The sequence below is a fragment of the Oreochromis aureus genome, linkage group 22, assembly GCF_013358895.1.
Source record: "Oreochromis aureus strain Israel breed Guangdong linkage group 22, ZZ_aureus, whole genome shotgun sequence".
Taxonomy (NCBI): domain Eukaryota; kingdom Metazoa; phylum Chordata; class Actinopteri; order Cichliformes; family Cichlidae; genus Oreochromis; species Oreochromis aureus.
Window position 1 is genome coordinate 21,085,921 of NC_052962.1, and position 14,752 is coordinate 21,100,672.

General features: G+C 41.3%; 1 protein-coding gene across 2 annotated transcripts in view; it reads right to left on the reverse strand.

Annotated features, from left to right (window-relative positions):
• Positions 1-3,715: 3,715 nt before the first annotated feature.
• The window catches only part of LOC116322615 (teashirt homolog 1-like), a 31,272-nt gene continuing 20,235 nt past the window's right edge, over positions 3,716-14,752 (reverse strand). For both annotated transcript variants that reach the window (XM_039606007.1, XM_031742727.2), the window contains one exon: positions 3,716-8,296. In XM_039606007.1, the coding sequence (XP_039461941.1) occupies positions 4,947-8,296 (3,350 nt within the window). In that variant the 3' untranslated portion in view covers positions 3,716-4,946. The remainder of the gene's footprint in view (positions 8,297-14,752) is intronic.

The following is a 14,752-nucleotide window of genomic DNA, read 5'->3' on the forward strand; positions in this document are numbered from 1 at the left end:
ATGCGTTTTGAAAGCGAGGTGCTGCTGTACAGGTTGCTCAGGGAGCACTGAGAGGGGATGGAAGAGGACGAGGTTAATTCGCCAAACCCTTGCTGTCGGCACGAGTACACATGTATGCGTGTCACAAGGATTCAAACGCCGCCCGCGCCGTCGCTCCCTGACATGTAATTCTTCATGGATGTACAGATGTTGCTACTCAGTACCAGAACAGCTTACTGCGACTTGAAGCGCTCTGTTTCGATTATTATAAATGGATAACAGCCTGCATCGTGACGCCTGTTGTCATAAACAGCCTTTTGTTTAACATCAGATTTGTGCTGCTGTCTTGTGAGCCTCTGTTCGTCTGATAATGGTGATGACACGGAGCCAATTTATTTTGTGTCTTTTTTTTTTTTTAAGCAAACAAGAGTCATGCAAGAACAAACAGAACACTGACTGCCTGACAAAGTCATACGTGGAGCTTTTGTATACGTTGTGACAAGAGAAAGACGGTTTGTGTGAGAGGACATATACGAAGCAGCATGTCAGAGCTGTATGTTGACAACATAATAATGAATGTATTGAGTGAGTGATGCTGGAGAGGACAGTTTTCACAAGTTGCTCAACTACTGATCTCCTAAGGCAGTTTAGATTAAAATTATGGAAGCATAGTGTGTGTTGTATTTATAATTATACAATGTAACTATCATTTCACAAATCTCTTAATGAGTTATCCATGCATATGTAGTTTTGAAAGGATTTCCTTCTCTATCATCTACTTTTATTTATTATAATTATTCTGTAGCATTCAATAATACTCTATTTGTGACTGAAGTTCATCTGGCATCACATCAGCTCTCTGTAGGTCTGTACCATCTGTTGTAAACTATCAAATGTATATATATATATAGATATAGATATAATTTCATAACTATCATTCTGACACGGTGATCTCCCTTTAAAAAAATGCAGTGTTTGACTGACTCATCCATCCACCCCAACCTCCTCCCCTTCTTAAACTTAATTTAGACTTCCCTGTTGAATCTATCTAGAGTTCACAATGTAGCTTATGCAAGTGGTCGACACTGTTGCCGGCATTTAAGCCTGCGCCAGCTGTGATGACATTTCAAGGGTAGGGCATGTCAGGTATGTCAGTGTTTGTGTTTATGATGCAACTATGGCACAGATTGAACGCAGAAGCATAAATTTACTGTTATGCAGACTTTTTTGCTTTAAATGTCGTCACTACAAACACAAGTCATCTTTGTCACCGGTAACAGTTCACGTTACAATTAAACATTAAGCTATTATTTGATATAAGCTGCTTGAACAAATGACACATGGGATTGTTTCTTGCGTTGCAGGATTTGTCAAATAGCAACAGTGAAATATTTAAGAAGTAATTTTTTCTCTTTTTTGAAATATTGACTTTTTTTTTTAACCCAGAGGAAACTCAAGTGCATAAAGTTTCCTGCACATTTCTGTCGAGTCAGTCGTATCTACACACATTAGCTGATCTTTTGAGAATTGTACTTCAGCACATTGCTGTTACGTGAGGCTTTATTGCTTGTGACTCGGCTCCGTATTTATCACTGCTGCGTCTTATGTTTCGCCGCCACACAGAACACGCTGCAAGGCACCGGAACGCTATTGTTTCTTGGGAGAAATGCCTCGGGCTAGTGTTCAAGAGCAGCGTAGGGTGGGAGCGTGTCGACTTAAATACCTTCAGTGAAGACATGTCATGGCCTCTTTTATCAGGTGTCTCACTAGCTGAACTATAAAGCTCGGCTCTGTGTTAAACCATTAAGTTAAATCCTGTTTTCTATGACAATGTTTTATTCACTTGCTTGTGAAAAGGATTATTCTGTTTGAAATTGCTCATAGACATTTACTGACTTGAATTGAAAAACCTTACATCAGTTTAATCCTATATGAAGTATACCATCGTAACAAGGTATGTATTAAATTTGTATGCAAGTTTTTATTCAGTGGCTTTTCGGACCAACAGTGTGTAAAGTGGTAAACAATATATTTTTCTTTGGTGACAAACAAGATTTTCATTTACATTTGGTTTAATTCTCTGAACAGCTGCTTGTATATACTGTAATGGATGGGCTCAACAAGAATATGGAAAGTTATGTTAAAGGAGAAGTTTGGTAATTATTGACACAGAATGTTAGAAACCTGCTTTTTTGTTGTTGTAGAGGTTCTAAGTTAACCAAAACAATGTCCAAAGGTTACAAAAAGCTAACTTAAACACACTTTTGAAGATTTGTCAAAAACTGTATCACTGAAAAAAAATTAATGTGGCTCACTTTCTTCAGTTTAAATCAGCAGCGGACAAAACCTACACTGATTACCCAATTCAGTCTGGCGCCATCTTTAAAAATCAGGAACTGAGCATAAAGAAATATTGACCCTTCAGCATGATTGATAACACTGCATCATTGAACCTGTTGTAGAGAACTTAAGATGTCTGCAGCAAGATTTTAGAAGTCTTAAAAGTTTATTGTAAGCCACACTGTGCGACACAGATCTAATAAACATGTTTAACATCTCCTCCTTAACAGGAGAGCCAATCTGAATAAAACCTATAGACATATAGATGTTAATAATCCCTGTATGTGTGACAGCGTATGTATAAAACAGATTTATTATAAATTCCATTTTTTTAAATTCTCGTTTTCATTCCCCGGGGATCACGTTCACGTTTAAATGTGAAAAAAAAGGGTGGTTTCTATTAGTTTTTTCAATAAAAGAAATGAACCAAACTACAGGACACTACAGGAGCTTCTTTCACTGAAAAAAATGAAAATGCAATTCTGTGCTACTGGAAAGAGGTATAAATAATTAAATGAAAATGAGCAGATGGAAAATATTTATATAACAAAACGACTGCTTTGATCAGTGGCTCATTCCAAACAGCTGGCTCTGAACTCTGTATAGCTTTAGCCTTGGTTAGCGTCTTTAAAATGTCCATTTTCAGCTTATTTAAGTATACGAGTAGGTCTGTTACACATATTCTCTACAGTTTACATTGATGAACTATGTGTTAACATAACTGTTACCTTCGCTACTGTTTCCAGCTTGTAACAGGACATAAATGAGGCTGAATGATCTGGCTCCAAATACTAAAAATGAGCCATTTCCAGTCCCTGGACTTCTGCTAACTCACCACAACTAGATTTTCATTTTTGTTGGAATCGCCAATAGTTTTTTATTTCCATCTATCAGAGTCTATTTTGATTTTAAATAATTGCGGTTTTTGAGCTGTTTTGCTGCATTTGTATTGGTTGGTGAGAATATTTAAGCCATAACAGCAGTCGTACTACTTTTAGACAACGCGGTTAGAATTTTGTTCCTGGCTATCTTTGGTTGCAAGTTTGTTACAGAAGCCAACTTTGAACCTCTCTCATCATAGAGCTATTATTCTGAAGCCATAACAAAGGTCTTCTTAGGATTTTTGTCTTGCTTCAGTGGAATTAAAAGTATTTTACCAAGTTAGTATTACTTTAACCCAAACGCTACTATAGTGTAAACTATAGTTTAATACCCAGGTAGAGATATTTTCGTGTAGAAAACTGAAGAATTGATAATTTTGATGAGCATTTTAGGTTTAAAAAATTAAACTGATGGAACTTCAATATATAAGTTCAGCAAAAATAGTGAAAAAATGTTTGTAGAGTCATGTTTATCTGTGTTATACTCTTCTGAAAATCACTCAGACAACACTGCATCTTATTCCAGGACATGGGATTTATTTTACAACTGAGAATAAAAGAATGCCATTCTGAATAACTGGGTTGATGACAAAACCTGGAAATTAGTCACTGAAGAATGTTTTAAATGTTATATACAGTTCCAAGCATCAGAACAGATGCCAGTAAGTTCTGTCACGTTATGTAGACCACACCTAGGGACCTACTGGTTACTGAAAAAAAGGACGTCGTGGTCCAACACGATCCTGTAGCTTTACACAGCCTCCCTGCCTCACATTTGTGTAGAAAATAACATTGTAAAAATGCACACAGTACAAATAATGCAGAACTTTAAAGAGCAAGATATGCTGACATACATGTATACATACTTGCTGATTATTTATACAGTAAGTTTTAAACTTCATTAACTTTACAACTGTAGCTTCACAATGATAAAATTGGTAGCCTTCAAAAGCAAATACTGTACACATTGAAACAACCAGGAAATGATATTTTACTAGATAAACAAATATCCTAAATATTTTGCAAAACTTACTGTGATTTGATGGTAAACAGAACAATTTTATGATCAGCTCCCCAAAATGTTTGTCTAGGGCATAAAAACTAAAAAGGGTAATGTGTTGTCCTTTTTACTCGTACATTTCTTCATCAGTTGACACTTAAAGTGCTGAAATTCACCTTAACATTTTAAAACACTCTTATTCTTTCCCAATATACCTTTACATAAACAGCTGTATCCGAAATTTGCTAAACGGGTATTTCAGTTTTGTTGTCATGGCTGAAATTTTCATAAGACATAATACACTCACTGGTTTACATGAAAACATGCACAAACTGTCTCATAAATAATATGCAAGTCGTGTTGAAATATATTTATCTTAGAAACTGATTCCAAAACAGTGATCGAAATAAGAGCATGGTTTAGTTGTAAAACAACAGGTGGACCATTTTTAAAGGCTCAGATAAGATGCAGTGCATTAGGAAAGCAACAATCTGTCAGTGACTATGTAGTGCCATGGCTACTTTAATTTGTCACCAAAAAAATTCACTGTTTACTGTGTGGCCTAGAGCCTCTGTAGTGCAGGCTCCTGCCATGTTTTTTAGCTGAAAAATTACCGTTTACGGTATTAAAGCTCCTGCGTTTTCATGTCTTGTAAAAATACAGCTTTGGCACTATCTGTTACGACAGATTGTAGCTTAGAGTCATAGTGCAACAGTTATCTGTCATGCTATCGGCTTTATTTGACTTCATTGTTTATCGAACTTTTCCAGCTCTTTCACGAAGATGAGATGAGCCTCTGGTGATTTTCCGTGTGTTTTGCAAAGATGCAATTTGATTGCATGTTTGCTCACAAATGTCCGATTGCAAAGTTTGCACTGATATATTGAGCCAGCGTCCTCTTCTGTGAGTCCAGGTGAACTAAAAGTCTTGTCCTCTATTCTGCTGACGGCCTGCTGCTCTATTAAGTCTATGGAGAGCTTCGAAAGGTCTTTTAGGGTAAAACCAAGGTGGGACTCCAAATGGTGAATATAGGATGAAGGAGTCCTGAATTGGGAAGCACAGTCACTGCACAAAAACAGAGGCTGGCCAGAATCTATGTTTTTTAGGAACTTTGTTCCCCCTGTCCGCTTTAACTGGTATTTTACATTGGCCAGCCAATGTGAGATAGTAGTCATTGAGAGACCAGTGAATTTACAGATGTGGACCCGTTCCTGGGGTCCCAAGTCACTAATTACAAACTTTCCTTCTGGGGTTTCTCGCAGACTGGAGGCAAACTGGGCCTGAAGAATCAGGAGGTGTTGGGGATTCCAGTTTGACTGTCTGCCTTTCCGTCTTTGAATGGGAGATAGCTCTTCCATGCCATCCTCCAAAGTACAGCCATCGATATCGGATTTCTCTGAGATGGAAGATGGGGTTGTAGACTTTGGTGTTAAACGGCCCGTCAGATTTTTCACCATGTCTGAAATGTCCATTAAAGCATTCTCTCTTAGAGGTGGCGATGATGTCTGAGAGAAATCTTTGAAGACCGACTTGGTGTTGTTTACATTGCTGTTTGGTGTCGCAAGAGTCCCCTTAGCTGCACTTCCATTGCTGTTTTTGGATTTTGTCAAGTCGATGGGCTGATCATCATCGACGTCGTCATCATTGTGGTAGTGACTCATAGGATCTGTTTGCTTAATCTGGGCAGAGTTGTTGATCTTATAAAGCATTGCAAATGGGTCTACAAAGGGTGTGGACACTTTTGCCGCTTTCCCCAAGTGGTTGTTCATGACGGACTGCAAAGCACTAAGAGGGTTAACAAGGGGTTGTTCTGGTGAATGATCAGTGATGATGCTCAGGTTACTGCAGCCATTGCTTACTGTCTTTTTGGGCGAATCCGCTTCAGTTTTTATTTTTATATCTATTTTACTCTCTGTTTGCTCTCCTTCTTTGCCCTTTAGCTCATTCCGATCCTCCATTTCCCTACTCTTCAGTACCTTTGAGAGGTTTTCAGGATACGGTGAAGCCTGTTTGTCCTTAGGATTTAGCACTGGTGACTTTGCAGATCTACACTTATTCTCTACAGGTTTTTCCTCTTTCTCATTCTTCACTAAGCTTTTCCCTGTAACTTTTTCCACTAGCTCTTCCATGGCCAGCACATTGCTCTTGTGACTTGGGGGTGGAGAGGGGCTATTTGGCGAATGGATCAGAGAGCCTAACTCAGAGGACATTACCTTCAAACTAGTGCTACTGAACAAAGGTTGAACCTGTGCACATGAGGGCAAAGGCTTCAGAGATCCATGGAGCTGATAGGCAGCGTGAATGCTGGGGTATCCACCCCAGGTTGGTGTTCCTGTTTGGGCCTTACTGATAGCACTTGAAACGGTGTTCTCTAAAGACTTCAGGATGTCCAGCCCACCTTTAGGTGCTTCTTCTAAATCTTCTTCTGTAAGGTACTGGTATGACCTGGCCCTTTCAGGTTTTTCTGTTTTTTCAGAGGGGTCTTCTTTCTCCTCTTTTATTTGTCTCTCTGGTTCCCTAACTTCAGTTTTCTCATCCTCTGTATCTTCATCTTTCTTTTCTTCGTGTTTCTCCTCAGGGCTGGAGGGCTGCAATGGGGAGTCAGGGTGTGGCTTACCATTGGGCGCCGGGAGCCGCGTGGTAGTGGGAGGCAAGGGAATCGACTGTATTTTCTCTTCAATCACAGGATCAAACACTAGCTGCTTCCCCTTTTTAGATGCTGTATTTGTGACTTTAAGAAAGTGTCCCGTGACCATCATGTGGGCTGTCAGTTGTTGCAAGGTGTCATGCGAGCTGCCACATTCCATGCATTTGAGAATTTGTGCCTTTCGTGCCTCAAACTGCCAAGTATAACTAGCACCATTTTGGTAACCGTATCGATTGTTAGGAGTGACATAGGGATTGGCCAGTTTTTGGTCTTTGGGAGATTCTCCCAGGTGTATGCCAGATGAGACGGACTCTGGTGAGCTCGGCGACATCAAGTCTTGAAACGCTCTTTTTTTGGTTGGGGGGACCAGTTTTGAGGTGAGGGCTGGCATTGGTTCTTTTAGAGGCACTTTCTGATAGTGTTTTGTTTTGATCATGTGAACACTAAGGTCTTGCAATGATTCAAAAGAGTGGCCACAGTACATGCATTTCAGAACTTTCTGGGCATCTTCTTTGCCTTCCATCTCCAGCAAGGAACGTTTTCGTGGCTTGGACCACTTCTTGCTTCGATCATCCTCTGCATCTTTGTTGTCATCGCGGTAGTGGCCAGTCTCGTTCATATGTACAGTTAGGCCTACCAAAGTATCATAGGCAGCACTACAGTCCTTGCACCTAAACTTGCTAGCTCCAGTAAACACTGGGCCATACAGCTTGTTGTTTTGCCTATAAAGCTGCACAGTGCTGAAAAGGCTGGGCTCAGGAAGGAGTTGATACGGATTATACTGCAAAGTTTTAGCCAAGGCTGCTTGATGCCAGTCATATGCTACTCCTGTACTGCCAGAGCTTACGCTGATCCCACTGTTGCTGTTACTCGACACTGTTCTTGCACTGGTACTGCTGGTGGTAATATTTGTTGTGACTGAAGTGTTGTTACTGCTACATCTGTTCTTTACATGGACATTACCCGGGCTATGACTGTTCAGAAACCCATTGCTCCCTTTGTGATTGCTCCCACTGCCATTGCTTGCTGAAATATTGTTTCCTTGTTTATTTTTAAGCATATCCAGAGCAACATTGGACCAGGAGGCATCCGAGATCAGGTTTGCATAGACGGCTTTCATTTTTTCCAGACTGTCCTGTAGTGAAAGGCCATTGATGGATTCACTACCTTCCCCCAGCTTCTCCTCCGCCCTGTCCGGATCACTTAAGGAGGGGGTGGTCTTAAGGTCCACCAGCTGATCACTGGTAGTGCTGAGGGGAGAAGCATACCCAGCATCTGGGTTAGTGCCATTGCTGAGTGGAGAGTTCTGGCAGCTATAACGATCTCTTGCGTCCTCCTCATCATTGAAAAAATAGTCGGCATCTTGACCATCCAGGGAAAGGCCATCATCCTGAAGATGTTCCTCTTCATCAGCTTTGCCACCCTTGAATTCATCTTCAGGTCCATAAGCTGGAAAACAAAGCAAGGAGGAAAACCAAGATTAGATATAAATGTCTTAGCAAATCAATACACTTGAACACAAGAATACACCTCTGGCCCTCCCTATATGCAGGTGGTGAATGCAATAATCCTTAAGAGATTTGTGTCAATAGTCCCTGTAGAGGACAAAGATATAATAAAGTGGCAAACATCCATGTCTTGACAATGACAGATAGTCCTCTTCACTGCACTGCCAAATGGAACTGTTGAACACTACAACTTATCTTGGGTAAGGAGCAGACATGACTCAAGAAATGTGTCCACCAAGTTTAAAAATAGCAAAAACATAGAAAAGAAATTGAATTAGGCAGAGAAGATTGTATATATTCTGTGGTAGTACTCCACAATGGAAAAGACACACTTTTGCTAATCATATAACAAACGACAGGAAAAAGTGTGCAAAGCCTCACAGTTTAAGATTTAAAGTATTCTGTTCTTTATTATATGTCTTACATAAACACACACTGGTACAATGGTGGCTAATCATACCAAACATGAACAAAGTTTACAATGATGAGGTGAGCATATAATAAGAAGTAACACCTGAGAGCTTCAGAGTGCTTTAAATGCTCTGTTGCAGACAGCTTTTATACTCCTGGCTCTGTATGACATCAAAAAGGGGGTCTACCCCTAATAAGGTCATCTCAGCCACACAATTAATTTTGAGTAATAGTATTGAGTCATAGTAACATAGAACCTTGAGATGACTCTTGTGATTTGGCACAAGATAAATACAACTGAAATAAACAGAATTTTAACCCCACCTTCTGTTTGTGAGTGGCAGCCAATAATAAGAAAGCTTGCTTAAAAAGGGTGGGGAAAGGAGCCAATATCACTTGTTTTAGAGAGCGACTGAAAACAGGGTGTGCACCAAAGTTAGTCTAGCACAGTTAAAGAAAAATATGTGAGGGAAAAGCTGACCAAAGAGGCGGAGAATCTCGACTGTGCATAAAAACAGCCAAGCAACGATGCAATCAAGAACAATCAGAATTTCCAATATTTCCAACGTTTGATCTGAGTTTTATTTATAAAAGTCCACAACAAATTATTTTTGACCCTTTTCCAGTAAACCTCTCTGTTTGAGAGGAGAATACCCCAGGTCAGTGAAGTCACACGAGTAGGGGAACAACCTGGTCCATCATTTATTTGCTACAATGACAATGAATTACGGAAATGATCTATTTCCATAATTACAAAACCACAGTAATTCAATGAATTGAGAGCGATTGAGACATCTTTAAGTTATTTTTTTTTAAAAAACAGGGAAAATAAACTAAGATAGATAAATGACTGTTTAGTGAATGTTAATTTAGAAGTTCTTTTTAAGAAACATAAAAAAGTATTACAGCATTTGTGCAAACATTACAGCTTATCCACTTAATTTAGATGCCAAACAGCACAAAGCCCACAGCAACATAGTCTTCACACCCTACTTCATTGTCTATTTTGTTGGTGTTCAGCAACCACAGATCTATTCCTGACTTTAATTTGTTCAGTTCTTCCAACATGCCGCACATACTATGGATTCACAAGTAAGAGATAGTGGAGTAAAATGCCAGCTGCATCAGCCTTGCCAAGCCATGGTTGGCTGAAGTCAACTTGGCATCGGCTGTGGAAGTCCTCACAGCGTGATGCTAGGAAACGGCCAGTGGACATGACAAGCCGTGTTGTTACTGCCTGTGCTCCCTGAGTACTCACAGCATCAAGTGTGCCATTTTAAAAGAGGAAAGAAAAAATTATAGTATCAATGGAAATGGCTGCCTTCTCCCGCCAAATAACTGCCCATAACTCAGCTTGGAGGGAAAAAAAAGTGATATCTGAATTAAAATTCACTTTTTATTGTCTTTGTCTAAAAAAAATAATAAGGAAATAAAAAGGTTTAAATGTGAACAGGGAGGTAGATTAAAAGGGGAACATTACACCGAGGCAGGGAAGAATCTAGGGTTAAATATGCTAAGGCACCTTTTCCAATCCATCCCTCGTAAGATGCTTGTCTGAGATGCCAGAATCAGTCTCCAGTGAGGAGGCAGATGTCCTGTCAGCTTCAAACAGCGTGTAGCTCTCTATCCCATAATCGGAATGGACATAATACCTGATGTTTGTGAGGTGCCAGTTACTGCTGCCTGGGAAAAGCTGGAGGTCCTACAGCTGCCCGGTATGTGTGTGTGTGTGTGTGTGTGTGTGAGAAACAGTGCATGATCAAAATACATTCTTCCTCTTGCTCCCAACTGTGTGCTCTTAATTGTCCACAGGATATACTGAAGTAAATTTTTTATTTAATCACTAAAAGAAGAATTAAACATTTTCCCAAAGCAGCTGTACGGATTTCTTTGAACCCTTCCTTTCCTCCCTAACAAGCGGCAGCCTGCTGCATTGAAATAAATGCAAAAGTGAACCCATTCAAAGTTGTGAAAGTAGTTAAAGACAAATCAGCAGACCAAGTGAGAGAAACCTGACAGCAGTACACACACACACACACCCACACACACACACACACACACACACACACATAGAAGGCACACCACCACTAAATTCTTCCCTTTCCCTGCCATCCTCCGTATGTTGCCTTGACAGGCATCAGTGTCAGGAGTGTGTCAGTGTCAGCCTGAGGTGTCAGTGTCCACACAAACAAGCCTGAGAAGAGGTGGGAGGGGAAAGTAACAACAACAAACACAAGTCAGCCATTTTTTTTCTCCGCCCCCCCCCCCCTTTGCTCGAGCCTGCTCCTTCACCATCTGTGTCAGTAAAGCTGCGGGTGCCACCGCCGGCTAATAAGGCAATCAGAGATGGAAAAGATGCTGACATGGCGGCTTTCGAGCGTCACTCAGAACAAAAGAGGAAACGGGGAGGGAGGGAGAGAGGGATAGGGAGGGGATTAAAACGGGGGGGCGGTGGAGGGGAGGGGAAGGGGGAGAGTGTCTGTTGTGGTTGTCAGTCAAAAACGTAAGCCCACTTTGTGCTGTCAGGGAGGATAGGGAAAAGAGGGGAAGTTTTGAAAAGAGGAGAAAAAAAGATGTGTTTAGGCCAGCGAACAAGAGGTGTGTGCGTCTGTGTGTGTGTGTGTGTACGTGCATTTATGCATGTGCATATCTGACAGGGGGAAAAAAATGACAGCGAAACAAGTTAACAGCAAAGCAGATAGGTGAGAGAGGTGTGAGAAATCAGCTTCTGCCATTTCTGTCATTGCGTGTGCGTGTTTGCCTAAGCTAGGTGTGGCTGATCAGTTTTATGTGTGTGCGCGTGTTTGTGTGTGTCACAAGTGTCACAGTGTGTCAGGTGCAAGCAGAGATGCAATGTGGCTAGTGGGGGGAAAGCGAAGCCATCTGCGTCTGGAGAGGAGCCTGTCACTATTGTTGTGCCCGAAGTCCAGGATTTCCTGCTGTAGACAGGTGACACCACAGTAGGACATCCCCCAGTCTCACAAACACACACACACAATGCAAACCTGCACTCCTCTCCCAAAACTACATGCATGCCTAAAGCCAATAAGCTTGTGTGAGGTCCACAATTGAAAAACCTCATATTTTTTAATGCAAGTTTGAAACACAAAGTTATAACAAGGCTGAATAAAACACTAAAGTATAGTTTTGGTGATCGTTGCCATGTTTGGATACATCACTCAAATATATCTAAAATCCAAGACTGTGCACACATAAGCATTACAGCTACGGCTAAAGAAGCTTCATGCTAAAAGTTAAACAATTTTGATATTAAACTTAACATAGTCTTACTTTTTACTCTTCTTTAACTTAACCTCATAGTTTAAATTTTTTTTTCTTTTTATCAGTCTATAATAAAACTAACTCCCTAACCGGCTGTTAAGTAACTTGAGTGCGACACGGCACTGCCACAGCCAGCGTAGCTCTTCTTTCCCTCCTCAGTCACTTGTACATACACACAACACAAGCTGCACACACTTTCCCTTTAAACCTTCTTCATTTATTCATGTTGTCTCAGAGAAGAGGGCAATCCCGGCTCTCATTTGCAGTGCTAATGTCCAATTCCGCCAGCTTTCAGCCTCCTGATTTACCCTACGTGGCGGAGTGCTGCATTCGTAGCAGGGCGGCCGCCGAGGCTCCCTCACAGCGTTTAGCGGCCCTTCAAAACAGGAGCTCTGGCGTGGCAGTCTTATTTCTCTCTCCCGTTTCGCTTTGTCACCGGCCCCTCCATTCCCTGCCACTCACCTCTGATGGCTTTGGACAGGCCTGATCAGTGTGTGTCATTGACCTGTACGGTGTGCATGAGTGTGTGCGTGTTTCAGCAGAGAGAAGGCTGTAAATAAAATGACATTATTATTTCCTCTGTCCTATCATGTAGAAAAGCCAATTATGGTAATGCTTAGTATGTCAGGCAATCTCTGTCTCTCTCTCGGCTCTCTCCCATCCTTGTTCATTCCTGAGATTTTTTTTTCTGTCTGGGGTAGCTGCCGCTGTGGTTTCATAGGACCTGACACTCTCTGTGGACTAGCCTGCGGACAATGCTGTGGTAAACTGGCACAGACCAAAAGTCTCTCTCAGCCCAACTTGCTTTCTGTCTGCATACTTAAATTTCTTTATACAATTTTCACAAAAAGGTGGAACCCAAAAACGAGATGATCGTCAAATCGTCACATTAACTTTCTGCGAAGTAACCTGTTTCTCTCTGATTATATGTCCTTTGCACATGTGATAAAGGAAACTTCACCGGGTTAAACTCAAGGGCATGTTTGACATTACAGCCAGTTCGTGACACCAGGTCCAGGCGTGAGCCGTAATATAACCCACAGCTTCCTCGGCCAGGCACGTAAAAAGCTTACCTAACAGCACCCCCTCAGTTCCACCCTCCCCTAACCCACATAGAATAGTCCACCATATGGCACAATAGCTCGGGGGCTTCTAATAGCTCATGTGTTGTACAAATCCACCTTCTCAGCTTCCACAGCTCTGCTGGTTGGGGAAAACAAAGCAACCCATCCGGTCTGCTCTTCACGCTGATGGCCGTATGGGCAAACAGCAATTGTTGTTATTGTCAGCCACAGCAATATCAGATGAGATACAGTCCTAAAAAAATAAATGATCACTTCTGGCTTGGCTTTTACATGTCTCAAAAGATTTAAGCCTGAATGGATGCTTTCAAAAATGATGCCCCGCGTATTTTTCTTGGCCACTAACTTTCCAAAAAAAGGTAACTAAATTAAATCAGTACTTGGTTTTCAGGGCATGCTGAACCCAGGATCTCAAAGAACTTGCCAATTTGCTTCTGTGGATACAGGCGAGCTTCTGTCTTCTGTTTCTCTTAATGTAATCTGAGACCAACACAGTGATGTTGAGATCAGCTTCTGCGGGGGCCAGACCATCTGTTGCAGGTGTCTGTGCTCTGCTTGCAGTTACGGATGTTTTTGGGGGTCGCCACTTCTGCAGCATGACTAGTCGACTGATAAGATGCCTCCCTGACCCTGCATGATGAACCTAAACCTTTCCAAACAGTCTGCAGTTACTCACGATGCCCAAAGCCTTTTTAAATCACAGCCAGTACCTTTTAATTAGTTTTACTCATTTGACATAATAGATCAGTGATGGATTAAAAGAAAAAAAGTTTATTTTTAAGAAAAGCCAGTTTTCTTGAATTTCTATACCCGTCTTTGTTTTCTTTTTGTGCTCCTTATTTGTTCAGCTCTTCCGAGAGCCAGTTTTTTGACGCGCCGCGACACCGACTGCGGTCTATAAATCACCTTTTCCTCGGACTGTCAGTGCCTGCTTGTTCTAAGAGGAAACAACAGCCATTAGATCATTGCCGCCACAGATTAAAGCCCTCCGTGCTCAAGTTTTCTGCCAACCCCCTCCCTCCACACCCTACACACACCTAACCATCGAACATTGCTCCGGTGCTACATACACATTTCGAACCATCTGGTTTCTTTTCAGGCAAAGTACGGATAAAGCATTACTAATGCTAATTAAAGATGATGTGAGTGAGATTTACTCCACGTATGCCAAGAACTGTTTTAATGTAGGCTGTATCAGACAGATGCCGTTTGCTAAACAGACTCTTTTTGAGAAAACATTATCAATTCCTCTACCGTTTTTTTCCCCTCTGCCATTTTTATTCCCTTCACATAAACAAGCTTCATTTTAAATTGTAACCTCGTGAAAATGAAAATACCTGTATTGTCTTAATCTTCTGTTGCAGTGCACACCTCTGGGGAACGCGCAATATCTTTAATCTCCTGCAGTTGTTCAATTTTTGTTTAATCGGGGGTGGCCGCTGCTTTGACAAAGAGGTGTTCTGTTTAAATCTAAAAAGAAGGAATGAAGCACAAAACCAACAGGCTCGTGAAATAACAGAGCTCCGTCTTTTCCTCATAGATGCCGTCTTTTGAATTCACCTGCATTGCCCCTGACAGCAAAGCTTCCCCCGACTAAACAACAGCTGCTACCATTGCCTAGC